Consider the following 20,994-nt stretch of genomic DNA (forward strand, 5'->3'; position numbering starts at 1 on the left):
AACAGGGCTGAACAAACTTTAGCTTTCTAAAACTGAACAAATACAGGAGACATGTGCAATCCCTTTGACAAATGCAGTCATCCGACAGTGATACAACACAAACAGCGGGAGGGTTAAAACAACAGAATGAACTACAGAGAATGAAGAAAAAGAGGAAGAAAATGAAGATGACAACAAATACAGCATTGAGATGAGGCCAAAGGCAGTTGGTTTTCCTGAAGAAATTCACATTCATGTGCATGTAGCAACTGTAGTGATTGCTTTGCTCGCTGTAGAAAGGAGAACGCACTTTCTAGTTTACGTGCAAAGCGTAGAATATTTCTGCATAACTTGAACAAGGCCCTGAGAAAGAGATACATCTGATAACCAATCAAATTAATTAGACATGCAAAACAAATCACTACTCTACAACTAATTCAAACGCAACGGGATCTGTAACAATTACATATTTAGTTAATGCACGTGTGGTGGTGGTGGTGGGGGCTGCGGTAAAGATGAATGCAAACAAACACAGACAAACGGAAAATACGAAATGAATGGCAAACAGCTCAGGTGTCAGATTGTGATCCATAAAAGAACTGCTAATATAAAGAACTTCAAGATTGTTCAGTGCTACAGTCCGACTTCTTTTTCTCCTTGTAGCAACGTAAGGGAGTCCACATGGCTTCTCGCATGAGCTCTGAGCACTTTCTCCAACATCATTAATAAATACATAAAATATTCAGTGTGTTCTCTATTGCTGATATAATTGCGCATACATACTACAAACAATAAGCAAGTACACATTTCTCATAAACATATATAGTAGGAAAAAAAATGATTTGTTTCCGCAAAAATATAGTGACATTTTTGTGTTTCCTTGAACACTGTTCCTTGAACCTCAGCTTTAGAAACTTTACAAAATGAAAACCAACAGCTCTTGACTGTTAAGACTCTATATGCCTTACAATACTATAGATGCCCAATACCATTGAAATATGATGTATAAAATTAATGTAAATATTAAGTCTATTTAAAAAAAAAACCCTTTACTAGGTCACCATAGTAACAGGTGATTGACACCGGGGTCATCTCGTCAACAGACAAGAGAGAGAGCACCTATCTGATGCTGAAACCAAATGGCACTACTAGTCCAGGGATTTTTTTTTTGTACTTATTTAATAATAAATTAAGTGTTCTGCTTGGTTTACACAACCTATTTTAACAGTCCTGGACACATAGATCATATTGAAGCTTACTCGTCTCAACAGTAAGACCTTTAACAAATATCCGTGATATGCTCTCTGTCCAGGTTCTCGCTGGAGCTGTAACATTGCATAGATGTATTTGGCTCTGAGACACAGCATTCCATTGTTGATTGGGGTGAAGCATGTTCGGTCACATGGTATAAGGCCTTAGAGGTAACCCCTAGTCCACAGAAGGAAGTCTATGAGGTTCGATTCGCTAACTGTTGAGGTACTAACCGGTAAAGAGCAGACGGCAGTGCGAACAGCATTGTTTTAGTAGGAAAAGGCTAACGACAGCAGGGATATTTCAAGTATAAAACCCATGTATCAAGCACAAACATCACCACGGAAACAGAAAAATGCACTTGGATTCACACTGTAACTAAACACAAAGTGCGGAACGTAAAGACACCGAAGACGTGGGGAAAAAGCTCAATGAAGCCGATGAAATTGGCCCATGCAGGTTTATACACACCGCATGGTGGAAGACGGAGTGGTCCACTACACTGGAATCAACCAAGACTGCTACCGTTCATGCGGTTTAAGATAAGATCCAATGGATAATGGATCACAATGCCCAGTGTAAATAACTGATTATTTCTGTTTTATCTGATTTCTATTAGAGAAATTCCACTGACTTCTCGACTTGAGATCATTCACAGCAGTTTGACTTTGTGAAATAGTTGAGTCAACTGACCGGTTCGTATTGTTTTACAATGGTAATGATATATACCAGTTGTCATGATGTCTACAACAAAACAATATCCATTAAACTAGTATTAAATATGATATCATGTTTTCTTTGAGGATTATTTTCTCTGAATGCACCTCTCCACCATAAATGGATTTTTAAAAATACACACTGAAAGTTATTTTCCATTGGACATAAAAAAAAAAAAAAACTAAAAAAAATCAGTGGAATTTCCCTTGAACTGTGGCTGTACAAGCTTTTACCCATGGCCAGCGTCTTAATGTCAGGCTTAACACCCCAAACCACCAGGGGGAGCTGTCTCAACTGCCAGCTATGATCACTCCAGAGAGCATCATTTATCAGTGAAGTTCAAGAGAGAGAGAGAGAAAAAAAACAAAAACGTACACAACAGGCAAATATTGCCGATAATCAAACTGACCGATGATCACCCCGACAGAAAACAAAAAGGAACACTAGGCCACTGAGTTTACACAAAGATACCTCCAAACCTCTAATGAAGACTCATCTCAGAATTCCAAAAAGGAAAATAGGTCTCAGGCACTTCTTCTGTAGGGTGCCCTTTAAGCAAAAAAAGACTAAAAACAAACTGGAATTGACTTAAGAATAATACATTATAAATGGCGCTAATATAACCACCGTCTTATCATACAAAAAAATGGTACTAATCTGATATAAAGTCTTATAACTGATTAATTAAAAAACACAACCATATACAATTGATTAAAAATGATACTGTCCAGTTACGTATTGATCCGAATATTTTTGAAAAGAAAATAATTAAGGCATTGAGAAAAAAAAACAAAAAAAAAAACGCATTTCTTAAATTGCAAAATTGAAGTCTCCAGTTTCGTCTCGACAGTTTTGGACGCCAGGCTGTGGCCTTTTAGTGTTTGTGGAAGATTGTTGTTGATGTATGGCACCGAAACAATAGCCCTGTTTGAATCCTTAAGGAACAGGCTTGTTGTCAGCTCCCTGGTCATCTGTAAGACCAGCATCCCCCTTCTCTTTGGGCTCTGTTTTTCCAGGTGTGTGAAAGTCCATAGAGGCCTCTGCTTTAGGTCCCTCTTCTTGGGGCTCCTTCGTCTGAGACTCTTTGGGTGGTTCCACTGTGGAATCTTTCTCTACCTTGATGTCAATATCTTTGTCTACCGTCTGTTGTTTATCTGTGGATTCCTCGGCTGCTTTTCCTGTACCATCCTCGGCCCGAGGCGCTGACTTATTCCTCTCAGTCTCATTCTCGGTAGGAGCAGCTGCCTCGCTTTCACTTCCAGAGGAACTCTGAAGCTCGTCTCCGTCTGCAGCACTGGTGTCTCTTCCTCCGTCTACTTCTTCAGGATCCTGGGCACCCTCTGTCCCTTTGCTGTCCGCGTTTTTCTTGTGGACACGCTGATGCCTCACCAGGCTGTGCTTCAGCGTGAAGGTCCGCTCACATGTTTGACACTTGTAAGGCCTTTCTCCTTAAAAAATACCCCACAAGGAAAATAGTCAGATAATGTAAAAATAGCCTAATAAAAGTACAGTGTATTTGCGTGTCTGATTATCTTATACATCAAATAAATTGATTTTTTATTGTTATTATTTAATAAAAGTCAATGAATCAATGTTCTAATATTCAAATGGCACACATGGCCCTATCCAATGACTGAACAAAACATGGAAGGCATGCATCCATTCCCCTTCATTTTATGGAAATGAAGCCAAAATCGTCTGCAATGCTGTCAAATTTGCCACCATTAGAGACACTGAGACGGACATGCCTCCCCTTTGTGCAGACGTAGCCCCTCCTCAGAGAGTCTCTCTCTGAAATGCAGGAGCAGAGCGGATTTTTATGGCCTCCTTCATTTCTCATTATTTTCCTTTTCTAAAACTACATCTACTCTTGTCTTATTATATAACTCTCATTTCCACCTTAAAAGGTGCAGAAGTTACTGGCGTTAAACCACCTTCCATTCCAAATTAAACGGGGTAGCAGTGACATTCTATCAGTTACCAAAGTTTCCAAAGGCTGTGGTAGAATTTTCCATTCCACCTTAAAAAATGCAGCATTGAAGGGAAAATTCATAATTCAACTGCAGCCATATTATAACCTTTGCTCCATTTAAAGTGGAATGAAAAGTTCATAATGAGAGGGGAAATAAAATTATGAGCCTTTTAAGGTGGAATGAAGAATTCTACCCAGACTACAGTCATTTCAGCTCCTTTTAAGGTGGAATGGAAAGTTCTCTAGGCACCAGAAAATAAGCGCTGCACTATTTAAGGTGGAGAGAAATGTTTTTCTGATGGCAGAATGTCATCGTTGCTCCGTTTGTGTTGAAAACGAAAGTCCTGCAGATGTCTCAGGATGTGATCACTTCATTCCTAAACATCAGCCTGCCTTCTTATGATATAACAGAATAACTTTTTAAAAAATGATTTGTGGGGAAGATAAAAAAGTGCCAAATATTAGCACAAAGAAAACTAACTTTTGGAATTAGGCAGTGGAAAAGGACTATTTAGAAGAGAAAAATTAGATTAACAATGTGCTGCTTTGCCATAGAAAACGTGGGGGAAAGCAGAGTTACACGTCATACTGCAGCCAGCCAGTAGAGGCACTAGCCCTCCCTAACAGCCCCTCAAGTTTTGAAGTGGCCGAAGTTCAGAAAGACTGGGAGCTACTATATTTGCTCTTACCAGTATGTGAGCGCATGTGCCTGGTCAAGTCTTGCAGGCTCCAGAAGCGTTTGCTGCACACGTTACATATCTTTTTCCTCTTGTCGGTTTTACCACTCGGAGATTCACTCTCCTCGTCCAAACCTCTGAGCTCTGAGGAGGCACCCTCATCTTCCTCATCGCTTCTCTCATCTGCCTGTCCCTCCTTCCCCTCTTCTCCCGCTCCTGTCTCCACCACACAGCTGTTCTCTTCTTTCTCAGCAGCTTTCACCTGCAGCTCCACCTCTTTTACAGGGGAGCTGGAGGCGCTGGTGTTGTTGACCAGGCTGGACTCTGCAGGTTGTTTCCCTTTCTTACCCACATCCTCCAGCTGCTTCTCCTGCGAGTGCATCTTCTGGTGCCGGGTGAGCGTAGCTGCATGGCGGAAAGTCTTTTTACAGGTACTGCATGTGTGAGGAAACGCCTCTGATGGAGGACTCTCAGGTTCCACCGTGGGTTCTGTAGCCTCAGGCTGCTGCTCAGATCTTGACTCCTTGCATTCTGTGAACTTGCTGGCATCATCCATATCAAGACTCCTATTGCTCTGGGAATCATGATTCTCCTCTGTGTCCAAGTTTGCGTGACTGCTCTCAGCAGAGTCTGAGCTTTCCACATTGTTCTTGAACTCTGGTTGTTCTGCGTCCACGTGATTGGGCTGCTCAATCAAATCATCAGCAGTGCTTTCGTCTTTTCCAGGGGTCCCAGCATCTTCAACTAGGCTAGGCTCAGCATCAGAAACACCTTCTACAAACAAAAGAGAGGTAAATTCACTCTTCAAGCAATCAATAATTTGACAATAGTGTAGACAGAAGGGAGTCATACCTGTGCTTTCTTGTGACCCCTCGTCAGCTTTGGATTTGAGGCATGATCCACTGTTCTGCAACACACTGCGACTGGATACGCCATGCTTACGAAGAAGGTGGCGCTCACAGTTGGACTTGGTGGAGAAGAACGCATCGCACTGGGGACAAGGGAATGGCTTTTGGCCTATGAGGAAAAGCACAACAAAATTGGTTAGTGTCCTGCCTCATCTGTTTATCATTAGCCGGTCGTCAAATGTTATTCACAATAAAATGTCAGCTGAGGAAAATGTTAAATGTGTGGTGTTCTCATCCACTACAATTATGAGAAGAAACTCTAGACGGCAATGAAATGAGTGAGATGGAGAGATCTGAGTGGGCTTTATACCTCAGAATAGTCTTACAGCTGTTTGCTATCACTTTTTTTTAGTGATGCCAGGCAGGAAAAGCAGTGGCAAGCTTAAGGAGGACTCAAATGTCCATGCCGTACCGATGACGTTCACCATACACTCAGGTAAGCAAACACTCTGGAGGACTTTTCACACTAGATTTGGATATTACATTTAAGAATGGCCAAAAAAGCCGGGTCTTGATTGGACCAAAGATAGAAGGTAGAAGGTGTCAGGTCCAGCAAAACAAGCAAATGAGAATGACCAAGGCATGCTGGACACACCATATAAAAATGTATTTAATTTTTTATTTGTGGCAGATTCTGTGTAATTTTTGTTGTACAGAACTTGCTCTTAAGGTTTAGGGAAAAATCCAGTGTGATCTCTGACTTCTGAGCAGTGCTACATACGTGTAAAGTAATCTACAAATGCACTACAGCTAGTTTTTCAGGTTGTGGGGCTATGACAAAAGAATGTTCCTAAAGCATGGAGAGTAGAGAAGAGGCAGGAGAATCAGGGGGAGTTAATTAAATCTTTATATTTACAGGAACAGTGTAAAAAAAGTGGTCCAGCAATACGACACTCACTGTGCTTTTTCCATCGCTGTTTTTCACATTTAACATTTAGTGATATCCCAACTTTTCCACTTCTTCCAGGCATCATAATCTCTTTTTAAGATGACGATTAAAATACACATTTTTTTATGTGCATTTTCAAAATTCACAAAAGCATGATTAGAAAACCAAATATATACTTGAGGGAACATAAGGCAATACTGAGAGTAAAATGTCTTACCTGTATGTGTAAGCATGTGCCTCTGTAAAGAACTGGTCCAGGGGAACACTCGAGGGCAATAGGGACACTTCATCTTCTGCACTGAGTTTGAATAAGCATTTTTCTTGCCTTTGTTCTGCAGCTGACCCTTCTGCTTTTCCTCTTTCCCATCCTTCTCTTCTTCACTGGCAGATTGTTTCTCCTTTTCCAGATCCTCCTTCAGTGGCTCCCCCTGATTGGACTGTAAGTAGGGGCTAAATTTATTTGCATCAGTGGTGGCTAGCATTTTCTCCACACTGGGGAACTCTCCGCTGGACTCCAGGTCAATTCCACTGGAGGCTGCAACTGCAGGACTGCATACCACTTCCTTGAACAGCCGTTTCTTCCCTTTCCTCTTTGAAGAATCAAACGAAGAACCGCCGAAAGAGGAACATTCAGGACTAGCAGTGCCGCTGGAGCACTTTTTGTCATTTAGTGTTTCGCCACCCATTAATCCATTGTTTTTGTCAGTGTTTATCCCAGTTTTGAGCAGCACTGGGGCAGCAGACACAGAAGAGATGATCTGGGCAATGGAGGCCAATGGCGGCATCTCTGATGTGTTGCTGACAGTAACTGGTTTGGGCAGCAGAGGCTTTAGACGTGTGGTGGGCTTGGCCAATTCACTTGTGGGAGTGGAGACAAGGGCAGGGATAGTGATGGGAAGGGCTGCATGTACTCCTGACACTATTCCTACAGGTTTGTCTAGGCTTGGTGAAAGAGCTTCTTTCTTCACCTCATTCTGACACAGCGATGTGGTACAAACAATTTCTCTACAGACTTTCTTGCCTTCTGGCTGTTTAGGAATGGAGAGGTCAATGGGCTCCAAGGAGCAGTCGTTTGACGAAGGCGGAGAGGAAACGGCTGCCTCGGGTTTTATATCTGAGCTAACAGCTTTTAAAGACTTGTTGGAGAAATCTAAAGGCTGGTCTTGATCAGAGAAAGCAGCACCAGAGAAAGTGCTGAGGTCCTCTTTAACACACTGAGGCTGGATTGTGTGCGGGAGCCCGTTTGAGGCAGGAGCAGACAAGGCAGGGGTGACAGGACCTGAAGCGTTTATGTGCTCTTCGATCTCCCTCTCTGGAACGTCTGGATGCTGCTTAAGCAAGTGGTGAATACAGTTCCGTTTGGCCAAGAAGGCTGCTCCGCACTGTCGACATTCAAAAGGCTTCTTCTGGCAGCCGTTGTGAGTTCTCAGGTGAATCTGGAGAGCCCTGTAGCTCTTCAAGTCTTCTCCACAGTAGCGGCAGCATGTGGTACCAGTGCCAGCTGAGTCGAGGTCTGGCGTAGAACCAGCAGTTAAACCACCAGAACTAGAGGTGGTAACATACTCAATGTTTTTCTCAATCTCTTTTCGAGTGTTTTTCATGTGTTTCTTGCGCAGATGACGTTCACAGTTGGCCTTAACAGTGAAGGGGTAGTGACAGAGACGGCAGACGTACGGCCGTTCACCACTGTGCGTTCGTAAATGTCGGATCAACGTGGCGTTATCTGGAGCAGCGTATGTGCAGATGCTGCACTGGTATGGCGAGGTTCCTAAGTGATGCCGCATATGTGCTTGGAGGCCTCCAGGGAAGGAGAAGACTTGTGTGCAGAAGCGACAAGGATATTCTGTCTTGGAGATCTTCTTGCTACCTGATACTCTTATTTCTTTCTCTTTACCTGCAGCATCTTCCTGCTTGATCTTCGCTGTAGACACGTTGTAGGTCAAAATTGTTGCCCCCGTTCCATCCGGCCCTAGACGGGCGTTCTCCCAGTTAGTAGGAGAGGAAGAAGTTGGTGTAGATGAATTTGACGAAGGCTTGGAAGTGAGAAGCAAGGCTGCATGTGGCGGTAAGCCAGGGCTGATGCAACCTGAAGAGGCTTGCTGGGCATTCATGACAGGTGGTGGGGTTGTAGAGGTCCCCATGCTTGAGCGAGGAGTTACCAGTGGCTTGGGTTTGAGAGGGGTGACCTGCTTAGTATCGGCTTGCAGAGGACTTCCAGGACCTTTTGGAAGCAGAGGTAAAGACACCTGAGAGGTTGCCATCTTTAGGATCTGCTGGATGTCGGCCAATTCCATTCCTGCTTGATTACTCACTGGCCGGACCACCAAACCACTGTTGACAAGTCCCCCCTGAAGTGGCTGCAACGACAGGAAGCTTAGTCCAGTGCTCTTGTTCAAGCCTTGAACAGAGATAGGGTCTAGAAGACAAAGGCCGAGACTGCCACTGTTCTCTTGAGGTAGATCTGTTGCAGGGGTCTCGACGTGTATAAATCGGATGCTGTCTAACTTTTCTTGCTGCATGTCCTCCTCGGACCGCTCAGGTTTGGCCAGTGAAGAAAGCTGAAGACCAAGGGATGCCATGAAATCTTTCTGTCCGTTCACAGCATGTGGTGTAGCTTCAGCGAAGTCTTTGGAATCCACAGTATTGGGGTCTTTAGATGCATCTGTAATAGTGTCAGTTTCTTGTTTCTGGGGTTCAACACAAGAGTCTCCACTTGCTTTGTGCAAAGTCGAGTGCAGATCCAGAGATACCTGAAGAGGAAAGGCCTTGTTGCAGACTTCACAAATAAACTTATGGAACTTGCTGGAGCAGCGTCGCAAGTTTGTCTCACACCAAATCTGGAAAGTAAATGAAATTTCAGGGTTACAACTCAAAGATCCATGGATTAAAAAACAATAATCACTATATTAGACTGCTGTGGTTTATGGTCTAAGTCCAACCTGTGCAATTTGTGGAAATTTGTGGCAAGAAAAGTCAATGAAGGACAGGTCGCTGAAACCCAAGGGGATTGAAGGGTTGTTCTGGATGAAAGGTTTTCCACTGGGATCTGTTGGCAGCTGCTTATGAATAACAGAATTGTGACGAAGAAGGCCTCGGTGTGTGCGGAAGGTGACACAGCACAGGTTACACCTGCCCCAATGGGAAAAAAAAATTACAACAAAACCTAATCTTGTTTCTGTGGCTTAAGTAACAATTTTAACCTTTTTTTTTGCACTCACCTGAGAGAAGTATCAGGATGTGTTTCCATGTGTGACTCCAAGCCATATTTACAGATGAAAGTCTTGAAGCAGATTGGACAGTGCAGCAGCTCTTCCTCGCGCTTCACAGGACCTCGTTCTCCTGACTGTGGCACTATCAGAACCTGAACAAGGAAGACTGACTATGAACTAACACTGACGATAAATGTAAAAAAAAACAGTAGTGATAATACAGTCAAATCAGTACTAACTTTGGGAATTTGCATGTTATAAGCCATGTTAACATTTGGGCTTCACAAAATACTAAAAGGTTTTGCAGAATCACCTTTTTACTGGGTGGTTCACTGATTTTCTCCTCCTCATCCTCTATACTCGGCTTCCTTTTGACACTTGGTCTGCGGCGCTTGTTTGGGGAGGTAGGACTGGAGCCTGGGGCACTATTTGGGTCCTTGTCATGAATTTTCATGTGTCTGCAATATTTTGTAAATATTTTGTTGTTTGTAAATAGCACAAATACCCAAAAAAAAAAAAAAAAGCAAAAGCAGTAAAGGATATTAATAGAAAGTAAATTCAAAAGGCATGAGATCTAATGTTAATGTATAAAAAAAATACAAAAAAAGTAATATTAGTGTAAAATTAAGGGGACAAATGAAGCCAAATACTAGTTAAGTGGTAAATAAAGCTTTTTAATAGTGTTTTTTAAAAAATATACCCAGGAGCCTGACAAATGTTTAATGGTGAATTGTTCAAGACATTTGGAGCATAAAAAAACAAAACAAAAACAGAAAGCTGCCTCTCTTTCCTACGAAACTAAAAGACACAAAGGTATCCTGTCCAGATATGAGTATGAGACATCAACACACAGGCGCTGCTATTATCCATGATCACGTACACTCGGGTTGGCAAAACTCATACACCATTCTGGCTCAAATTCTGTTTGGTTCTGGTTGGGGAAAGTAGTTTGGTCATGTTATGGGTACATGTAGTGGGTTCACCCGACCCAAGCAAGTTTCAGGAGGCAGATCAAGTTCATGCGATGAAAGTAAGAGTTGCCGAGCGATTCTACTTTTGAGGAAACACCTAGACTTAGTGTTTGATGACCACAGTGTTCACCTTTTATAGTCGGACCACATTCAACTTCACACTTTAACCTCTTGTGTTCTCCTTTAAATCTGCATTGACAAACACCACCCTCTGGAGCGTGGAGCTGAGTGTTATGAGTGGGCTGCAGGAAATGCATGACCTACATGCAGACAGCAGAGGGCTTTCTCTCCAAGGGGCCAGAAGGTAGAGTGGAGGGAGAGTTTGCATTACGACATGCTGGAACGTGTGCAGCCCCCACCTCCCTCCAGCGGCTGGCAGAAACAAACCCACCTTTCAGGTTCCTCCACATGCGAGGCTCCTGATGCTTAGGTTTAGATGTGGGTTAAACAGTGAGTAACTAAACGGTCCTGACGTGGTTCTGTGGAAAGCGTTATAGCTTCTGAATGCTAATGAATCTATGTACACACTGAAGCCTATGCACGTTTCATGTCATTGACTTAAGGTCAGCAACAATGTGCACTGCCATCACCAGAGCGACTTCACACTGTTATTCCCAACCAAACATGGAGACACAGACATAGACTCCGTTTCTATGGAGTCACAAACTCAAAGGGCATCATTGGGGACCCCTGACAGCCCCAAAGCTTCTCTGCACTAAGGGCTCGACTAAGAGAGAGGATAAATGCCAGCAGGCACAGTCCCGAGAAGCTTGTTTTACATTCTGCAGTCAGGGTTATTAATAGCAGAGATGGAGAGAGGGGCCGTCCATATGTGGACCCAACCTCGACAGCCTGAATCCTGTTCCATTCCACATCTCGAGTCTCTGGCCTCAATCACAAACCCTTCACCTCCAAACAAGTCAAAAAAAAGCAAAAAAATAAGGCTGGAGGCAGCATTTTAATCGAGTGGGTTGGAGAAGGCAAGCGGATGAATAATAAATAATCCCAGTCAACTTTGGTGCCTTTTGGACTCAGCTGTGAATAAATGAACACTGGGATAATTAATGGTCTCCTGCAGTACCTCAAATCTAATGCCAGAGGGTGCTGTGATGTACAACGCAGCGGGGAACATGATGTTATGCTCAGCATAGTCTTGATTCCAGCAGCCATGGGTTTCGCAATGACAGTACAATTGGATCTGCAAGAATTTCACTGTGGTATTGACTAGAGAGACTCTGATTGGCTGAGTACATCATCAGCAAAGGAAGAAGCCTCACTGCAACGCAGTAAATCCTGACTCCCTATGTTGGTGTGGTGAAGGAATTAAGCATGGTCCAGGCATCCAAATGATAAAGTGCACTAGAAAAACCGCACTAGAGCTGAAAACATATTCAAACAACTGTTGAAAACACATTTATAAAGTAAGATAATGACACAATGGGCTGATCAATCAGCTGCTTGTTACTATGCAAAAATATGACCAACGATATACAGGTCCCCATGCTAGAGGCATCCAACTGCGCCTAATCTTTATATAAAACAATGCGCAGTGTCAAGTGTAGGCTAGTGAGGTATACAACTTCCCAGCATTGGAAGCAGTACAATGGGTTTTCTCTAGAGTGTCCATTGTGATGATCTGGGGTCCAGAACTAACGTCCAATGTCAGTACCTGACCTCACAGCAATGTGCCAACATGTGTAGAGTAGAGGCTGTCACTGCAGCAAACGGATTAAATTTAATAACTCTAAAACTATTTTTTTTTATTAATTCATTTATTTTTTATGTATTCAGTTGAGTTATTCAGTTATTCACCCGAGCCTGGTCCAGGCATCTTAACGACACTCTGACCATCTCTTAACAAACTCCACCCCCTCTCCCTTTCTCCAGCCGTTTACACACAGTCTTTCTTCTCCCACCCCCATCTGGAATGCCTGCATGTTTCAGCTGCACAGAGAAGGCCTCTATGCTCATCCCATAGACAGAGCACCACAAACAGAGCAGGACACACAACCATAAACACACACTGGAGCACAGCATGCAAACAGAAGGATCTCGCACAAACACATGGGTGTGCACACCCTCACAACACACACACCCTCACACTTGCACAGTGACGAAAGCAGGGCATACACATGCATCCCAAATTAAAAACAAAACACTGCTCTTCTTTGCATCATCTCACACAGAAACTGTCCTTAAAGATGCGACATCTTTCTTTAACATCTCTAGAGCATCTAACGACACAGAGGCAGGTGTAGGCCGGTACCTGTGCATGTTGCCGTTGGTGGTGAACGTCTGGCCGCACACTGAGCATTTGTAGGGTCTTTCCCCACTGTGGACCAGCATGTGGCGGTCAAGAGAGCTGGCCGAGCTCAGGGCCTTTCCACAGATGCTGCAGGAGTGGTCAGTGCCTCCGTTGTCTGTGTTGTGCTGAAGACGAACAAAGACAAAGAGCAACGGACGTTTACAGACCTCACGTCTTTATGCTACATTCATTTTAAAGCCTGGATACAAAGCAGAAAGTGATATTCCAGTGATATTCATACATGGCATGACTAAACAACTGTTCAATTAAGAAAAGGCAATGTTGAAACCTAGTTTTTTAGATGAATATTGGATCACACATATCATACTCATGGTTATAACACTATATCAGGAAGTAGAAGTCAGTGCTGCTCCTTCTTTCATTCGTACAGTAACGTTTAATAATTAAGGACCATGACATTTTTGATTTACAGCATGTACCTGTCGTATGTGCATAGTGAGCTGGTGCTGGGTCTGGCAGTTCTTTTCACACAAGGGGCAGATGAAGGTCGAGCGTTCTTTCATTTCCTGTGACAAAGCGATAAGTCATCTCTCAGAGACACAGCATTTAGACACAACAACCCCCTGCCACCTCCCCCTCCCCTTAACCTCGAAACCTGTTCTTCCACACAGGCAACGGTCTGGTATGGGACACTGAACTGACACCAGCATCCCCCCCACAGCAACTGACAGCAACAGGTGACCACTGCAGGACCACCAGCCTCTGGGCGACACCATTCACAGTCTCAAGGACCTGATCATTACTTCATCTAATACACAAACCTATGAACACCCTTAAATGGGTTATTTTATAGTGGAGTATATGAAATAAACATTTAAATTATATGAGAATTTATTTCTAGAGTCTGTGGAACACATGGAAGATGGAAGCTGACACACATGCTGTTGCAACATCAGTTCAAGCAATTCTGTTTATGAAATCTGATATAATATTTTTGTCCTTACACAGAAGATAAACAATTCCTTTAGATGTTTACTCATATTTAGACCTCATGATATTTTTATTTTTAATTCTCAAACACACTGAAAAGACATGGCTGTTTAAACAACATTGATATTTGGATGATAATGACAGGTGGAAGACATCTACAAAAAAACATCCCTCGACATCTAAAATTGGTTGAAATTAGGTCTGGACAACAATTCAACATCAATAAATAATCACAATCTAAAATGTTTTAATAACAACTCATTACTGACTCGTTAGTTATCGATATCGAAATTATATCGTTATCAACCGGAATTTAAAAAAATATATCGTGATATAAATATCGACCTTATCATCCAAACCTACGTGAAATGTGGTTAATCAGACAGACCCAACAGATACAACTTATTTCAACGTCTATTTTTGGGCTCAATAAAGGCCATTACAGGCCGACCAGGTTCACACTTTCAACCAGTCACACACACCTGTGGACAATTACTTACCCTTTCAGTCACACACTCACAACTCAGGGGGGTTTCACACAGCCTACCTACCAACAGGTGTTCTCTGACTGTTGGAGGAAACCAGAGCACCTGGAGGAAACCCATGCAGACACAGAGGGAACACACGACACTCCTCACACACAGTCACCCGGAGGAAACCCACTGAGACACAAGGAGAACACACCACACTCCTCACAGACAGTCACCCGGAGGAAACCCACGCAGACACAGAGAGAACACACCACACTCCTCACAGACAGTCACCCAGAGGAAACCCACGCAGACACAGGGAGAACACACCACACTCCCCACAGACAGTCACCCGGAGGAAACCCACGCAGACACAGGGAGAACACACCACACCCCTCACATACAGTCACCTGGAGGAAACCCATGCAGACACAGAGAGAACACACCACACTCCTCACAGACAGTCACCCAGAGGAAACCCACACAGACAAAGGGAGAACACACCACACTCCTCACAGACAGTCACCCAGAGGAAACCCACGCGGACACAGGGAGAACACACCACACTCCTCACAGACAGTCACCTAGAGGAAACCCACACAGACACAGGGAGAACACACCACACTCCTCATAGACAGTCACCCGGAGGAAACCCACGCAGACACAGGGAGAACACACCACACGCCTCACAGACAGTGACCAGAGGTGGGGACTGAACCCGCCCTGTATTCAATTTCAAACTTTGCTCAAACATGGCTGCCCTATGTGGCAGATCCAATCCACGGACTGCAAAGCAAGTCCTTCATCTCCTGTGAGCTCTATGTCACTTTCATGAATATTCCTTGCTACTTGCTGGTGGCAGGAATGAATTATGGCTCCTTTAACCCCTGGTGTGAAATTTAATAGGTGAGACAACTTGGACGGCAGACTGAGAGGACCCTGCTGATAAAGACGCTGTGTTCTAAATCCTTGTGGCAACAGTGGTGTGTGCTGCAACAACAAGTGCTCTGCATCTGTCTCCAGGAGAGCAGTAGTTCCAGCTGGGAGAGAGCATCAATAACCAAGTGGACAGGCCACAGTCCAGCAGCAGAACGTATGGAAACATACTTAGTGCTACTGAATGAAGGCTGCTGGGACGTGGGGGTGGGGGCCTTTGAAACACCTGTTTTTTTCCTCCACAGAGGAGTGTTTCAGCTCAGTCCTTGGCTTTAATTGGAGGCGTAAGATGCGTAAGGCCACAGACAAAAGGGGATTCAGGGGCACACGGACCATTTGCTGCCATTCGTACGCCACGGACTCTCTGACTCAGAGCCTTGCCTTGTGCCCTCAGCATGACCTTCTCTGTAGCCCATAAAGAAAAGCCAGCACATCAATTGAATATATATATTTATATAAAGCAGAATCCCCTGTGTTTGTTTCAATATCTAAATAAAAACCACTAACTTAACATAAAGAGCTCAAGGGCGGCACCGTGGCGCAGCAAGTTAGTGTCGCAGTCACACAGCTCCAGGGGCCTGGAGGTTGTGGGTTCGAGTCCCGCTCCGGGTGACTGTCTGTGAGGAGTGTGGTGTATTCTCCCTGTGTCTGCGTGGGTTTCCTCCGGGTGACTGTCTGTGAGGGGATTGGTGTTTCCTCCGGGTGCTCCGGTTTCCTCCCACAGTCCAAATAACTATTCAACTGTTCCTATATAACTGTGCAGTATATAACACAACAGTCCCCAAACACAACGTTAAGTTGTATAAAAATCCTAAAAGTACCTGGTTCCTCCTCCCAGTGCGATTAACAGAAGGAGACTTGCTGGAGGATTTATGGGATGGATCTGAGGTCACAGACCCTGCTCCTCCATTTATTTGGACACTTTTCGTTTCAGGACACACCACAGAACTAGCACAAGACTCTTCCTCTTCCTCGCCACCTTCCTCCTCCTCCTGCTCATCTTCCTCCTTCTCCAGTTCGTCGTCCGTTCCATTTTCCTTTACCACTTCTCCAGAATGGTTCACGTCATTCTCTGCCTTTTCTGTAACTTACACAGAGAAATCATAAGACACTGTATAGTACAGTTTTAGTCTGGGTTTAGGGCCAGCTCTGTGGACGGAGTTTAGAGGCTAAGCACCAGCTCTATGAAAGTATCAAACAAATAAATACAGTGGAATTTGAGTTCATAACTTGTGTTTATTGATCGTCAGAAAACATGTTATTTCTTACTAATTGAAGGAATAAGGTTTAAAAGACCGTTGGTCCCCCCCCCAACGGTGTTGGGAAACTCTAATAGGCGTCTTGCCTGTGACGTAGATGGTGGACAACACTCTAGAAGCTGCACTTAATTTAATGCAAAATGACGAAAAGGTGTGTTGTTTTTGGCTGCAATCATTCAATGTACAGTGGGACATCTGTGAACAAATGGCCCAAAGATCCCAAAATATCCAGAAAATGGACTAGATTTGTCCACTTTAAACAGACACTTTGGAAAGGACCCTCCGCTCACTCCGTTATCTGTAGCTCATTTCACTGGCGCTTTTCCAACAATATGGGCATGTAAGGACACCAACGAAAGGTGTTCAAGAGCCTCTGTAACATGGAGGTAAACAGGGTGAGGACACTCACTTCGCCTGTTTTAGTTGGTGTTAGTTAACGTTAGCTTGACTCGCTAAACTCGGTGTCTCAGATTATACTCGGCTACGTAGCTGCATTACGGAGGTTTATAGTGTCGGATGAATTCGAGTTCGACTTCGATCACATTTACAAGAATAACGGTACCTCTACATTTGAGTTTAGCTTATTGCTAGGCTATTGTCATGAATAATGTTGGTTATTTAGCTAGATACTGTCATAACAGTCAGTCATAACGGTGTTTTACCGCGGCATTGTTCAGCTGTTGTCCACCAGTGACGTCACGGTCGCGTTCGAGAATTTCCGTAGCGAGCTCGGGTTTTTTTTTCGTCAATTTAATAAAATTGTCAGTTTTAAAGCAAATTAAGCTGCTATTTTCATTTAATTCATACTTATATCTGTCAGTAACGACAATAATGTGGAATATTCATGGAGGTCCATTAAGTGGTGTTTAGCCTTTAAAGTCCAGACTAGGACTAAACTGAAGCTCGGCGTAATCTAGTTCTATGAGAGAGTGTCAGGTTCTGCTGGATAAACAGAGTAATAGTTGCATGAGCATTCAACAATGATTCTGAAATAGTAGGTGCACCTTAAATCAGTAGAAGAGATCCTGCGGAGAAAGACATGCAGTGAAAGTACAAATTAACTGCTACCTTTCGTGGGCTGCAGAGGTTTTTTGGAGGATTCCTCCGTCTGCTGAGAGGATGCATTATTTTCAACACAGTTCTTTTCAGGTAAGGCACTCTCCATGTCTGCTAAACACAGAAAAAAAAACAGAGAAAACATTAAACATGTTCCGTTATGATTATAATCAATACATATTACACAAATGTTTTTCTCCCATGTGACCACCTCTTTTATTGCTACCAAACAATATGATCCTTCATTCACTGTGAGTTGCACATAAAAGGAAGAAATTAAAAGTATATTTAAAAATGTAAACTTTCTTCTATTGACAACCAGCTTTTTCTGAAAGGCAGAAGTGGTGTGGGAACCTCAGAGAAGCTCTCGCTTGATTCAGCAGCACCACATCTCAAAAGGAGCCTTATCAGTCAGCTTCCTCTTTCACTACAAGACGTTCGGTTTCCTTCATATTCTTAATGAGAAATCTCACTCCTACAGCGGAGGCTACTGGGGGAGAGCTGCTTTCACCGTCACACTTTAACATCCAGAATCTCACCTAAACTCAGAACTAGCCCAGATTCATCCAGATTTAGTTGTCTCCAGTTCCAGCCACTGACCATGACTTCCCCAGTTACACACCACCACCAGTCTGTTAGAGTGAGACAACCTCATGCATCCTCCAAGGCACACTGCCACCACATTGGCTCTGGACTCTATGCTAAATGCCTATATAGAATGCTAATATACGATACACTCGCGCTGGTTGGCACTGTGCTTGTGAGGAGGGGCCAACTGTGTTCTGTTAGACTCTGACCCTGAATCAAACTTGTGGTGCTTTAAACACAAACACACACACAACTAGCTACAGTGAGCACACACACACACACACACACACACACACACACCCAGAGGCTGTTGGCTGCCTCCTCGGCACATGGGCGGCAGTTGGAACTTAAATGCCTTTCTCAGATACATGAATGTTGAGGGAAGAAGCAATGCCTCCATATAATGTCTATAATAATAAAAATAATGAGCAATCCTATGTATATGAGCTAGATTTAATCAAACCTCTCTTCCAATAAAACGTATCTGGCAGTGCATTACAGAAAGAGACCTGCATAACCACAACACGTTTCTCCATCTCTTTCCACCAAGTTACCATTCCACACAAACCGTGCAAGTCTTGACTTGTCTTTTTCAACGGACCGACAAGAAGAGCAAAGTTTTAAATAGAAAAGCAGGTGTTTGGAAAGGCAGAAAAGCAGGGAATAGATGGGGGACGAGCTGTTACGCTGTGTCCTGTCCCTACAGTGAAGGAGAACCGCTGCCACTGGTGAGCGCAGTCTTCCAGCACATGTTTTTAATGATGGATTCTTCGCTTGAGCTGTCCTTCAAAGTCCGTCCAAAACTCCTTGATGATTTAATTGCACGCAGCAGACGTAAGCAGCGCTATAACTCTGTACATCATTAAAGAGGAGCAATGTGTTAACTGTGATGCTTGACATTCTCCTCAAAAATGAAAACAAAGTACAGTTTATCTGATGGGAAGAGTGTAGATGCTCTACCAGATCGTGCACGGTTGTCCCATTTTGTCTATATCTATAAAAGTTTTCCGAACAGCAGGTATTTTCACTTATTTTTCTTTTGACGGTTTCTTTTTCCGAGGTACGAGGGCTGTCTTATATCTAATCTCCTCAGAGATCTTTGCCAAATGAATAACGTATGGTTGTTTCATACAGAAAGGCCGTTTGGACGGGAAAAATAAATAAATGAAGGGCGCACAGGGGCTGCATGTTGGATGCAGGTGAAAGAAACAGAGCACAAATGAGAAAAAGCACAGGCTGTTTTGGCGCACAGCAGCTGCGGGAGACTGATACCAACTGCTGGAGAGAGAGAGAGAGAGAGAGAGAGAGAGAGAGAGAGAGAGAGAGAGAGAGAGAGAGAGAGAGAGAGGGTGGCATTCCAGACAGATGTAGGCAGGGCCAATGAGGGAAAGAGACACAAAACATGAAGCAGAAATGTGGAAGAGAAAAGAAAAAGAGCAAAATAGTGATACACAGAGATAAAGCATAAAGGATGAATTTGAAGGCAATAGAGAAAGAGAGAGGGAGATAAGCACACAAAGAAGAGAGGAAAAAAAGAATGAATGGGGTGGGGTAAAGAGATAAACCGAGCAGAGAGATATAGACAGAGCCAGTGAGGAACGGAGGTGAGAGGGATGAGGCACAGGAAGTGGAGAAAACGAAAGGAAATGGTGATACAGGGAGACTGAGAGAGAATGAGGGAGAAGAACGAAGTGGAAAGGAACATGCATAAAGAGGAGCGAAAGAAAGAGAGAGAGAGAGAGAAAATAAGAGGGAGAGAGGGGCCCATCCCAGAGAGAGGTAGGCGGAGCTAACGAGTGAGAGGGGCGAGAGAGACGGAGCACACATGGAAAAAAAAAAGGAGAGAAAGAGAGAGAGGGGGCAAAAGAGAGGGATCAAATGAAAAGCAAAGCGAAAAGTGAGCAAGAGTGAAGCATGGTCAGGTGAGAGGTGCCTGGAGAGTGGACAGGAACAGAGATGTGCTGGATGTGGGTGCATGGAGGGGCCGAGGCTCTGTTGATCATTCACAAGCTGGGAGGAGAGAGAGAGAGAGAGAGAGAGAGAGAGAGAGAGAGAGAGAGAGAGAGAGAGAGAGAGAGAGAGAGAGAGAGTGGGGGGTGGGGGTTACAGAGGGGAGTGGGTTGGGTTGAGAGTCAAAAGCAGGAAGTGGCTGAGAGATCAGTTGAGCTGCTACTGGTGCTTTCTCTGTGCTATGTTTGTGTGTGTGTGTGACTGTGCGTGTGTGTGTGTGTGTGTGAGAGAGAGAGAGAGAGAGAGAGAGTGTGTGTAGGCTATGATTTGCTCTGACCCCATCCAACCCCCCTTTTTAATCATCCTCAATTCTGAATAAAAAAAACAAAAAGAGACTGTATACATTTTTCCACAAGAGTTCTTTGCATTGAAAAGCTCCATGCCACACCCATAATCCCATATCCACAACTGCACATAAAGAGAAGCCTTCAAAATAGCTCTATTGGTTTTAGCTGAAAACTAACAAGCAAAAAACAGTCATACAGTGACGTCACTGTGTAGAGCTATGCCATTATCTCTATGAGGCACATTATAAGAGATTCATTACCTGAGTTAAAGTAACAATGCTTCAAACATGAGCAAAACTTATGTTTAAACAGATGCTGTCCGATCCAGACCTGGACCTGTAACTGATAAACTATTAAATGTTTAATTTTTAACAGAGTGTTTGTTTTAAGGGCAGCACGGTGGCGCAGCAGGTCGCAGTCATACAGCTCCAGGGACCTGGAGGTTGTGGGTTCGAGTCCCGCTCCGGGTGACTGTCTGTGAGGGGTGTGGTGTGTTTTCCCTGTGTCTGCGTGGGTTTCCTCTGGGTGACTGTCTGTGAGGAGTGTGGTGTGTTCTCCC

The 20,994-nt window shown here is 43.8% G+C and overlaps 1 protein-coding gene across 1 annotated transcript in view; it reads right to left on the bottom strand.

Annotated features, from left to right (window-relative positions):
• Positions 1-2,723: 2,723 nt before the first annotated feature.
• Positions 2,724-20,994, bottom strand: part of LOC136679067 (ras-responsive element-binding protein 1-like) — a 43,366-nt gene continuing 25,095 nt past the window's right edge. Inside the window, exons 3-13 of the mRNA XM_066657348.1 lie at positions 17,563-17,664; positions 16,057-16,316; positions 13,319-13,405; positions 12,840-13,003; positions 9,916-10,060; positions 9,612-9,754; positions 9,333-9,522; positions 6,611-9,230; positions 5,449-5,613; positions 4,609-5,370; positions 2,724-3,395 (exon numbers count right to left, since the gene is read on the bottom strand). Of these exons, the coding sequence (XP_066513445.1) occupies positions 2,884-3,395; positions 4,609-5,370; positions 5,449-5,613; positions 6,611-9,230; positions 9,333-9,522; positions 9,612-9,754; positions 9,916-10,060; positions 12,840-13,003; positions 13,319-13,405; positions 16,057-16,316; positions 17,563-17,664 (5,150 nt within the window). The 3' untranslated portion in view covers positions 2,724-2,883. The remainder of the gene's footprint in view (positions 3,396-4,608; positions 5,371-5,448; positions 5,614-6,610; positions 9,231-9,332; positions 9,523-9,611; positions 9,755-9,915; positions 10,061-12,839; positions 13,004-13,318; positions 13,406-16,056; positions 16,317-17,562; positions 17,665-20,994) is intronic.

This window comes from Hoplias malabaricus, chromosome Y (assembly GCF_029633855.1).
Source record: "Hoplias malabaricus isolate fHopMal1 chromosome Y, fHopMal1.hap1, whole genome shotgun sequence".
Lineage (NCBI taxonomy): Eukaryota > Metazoa > Chordata > Actinopteri > Characiformes > Erythrinidae > Hoplias > Hoplias malabaricus.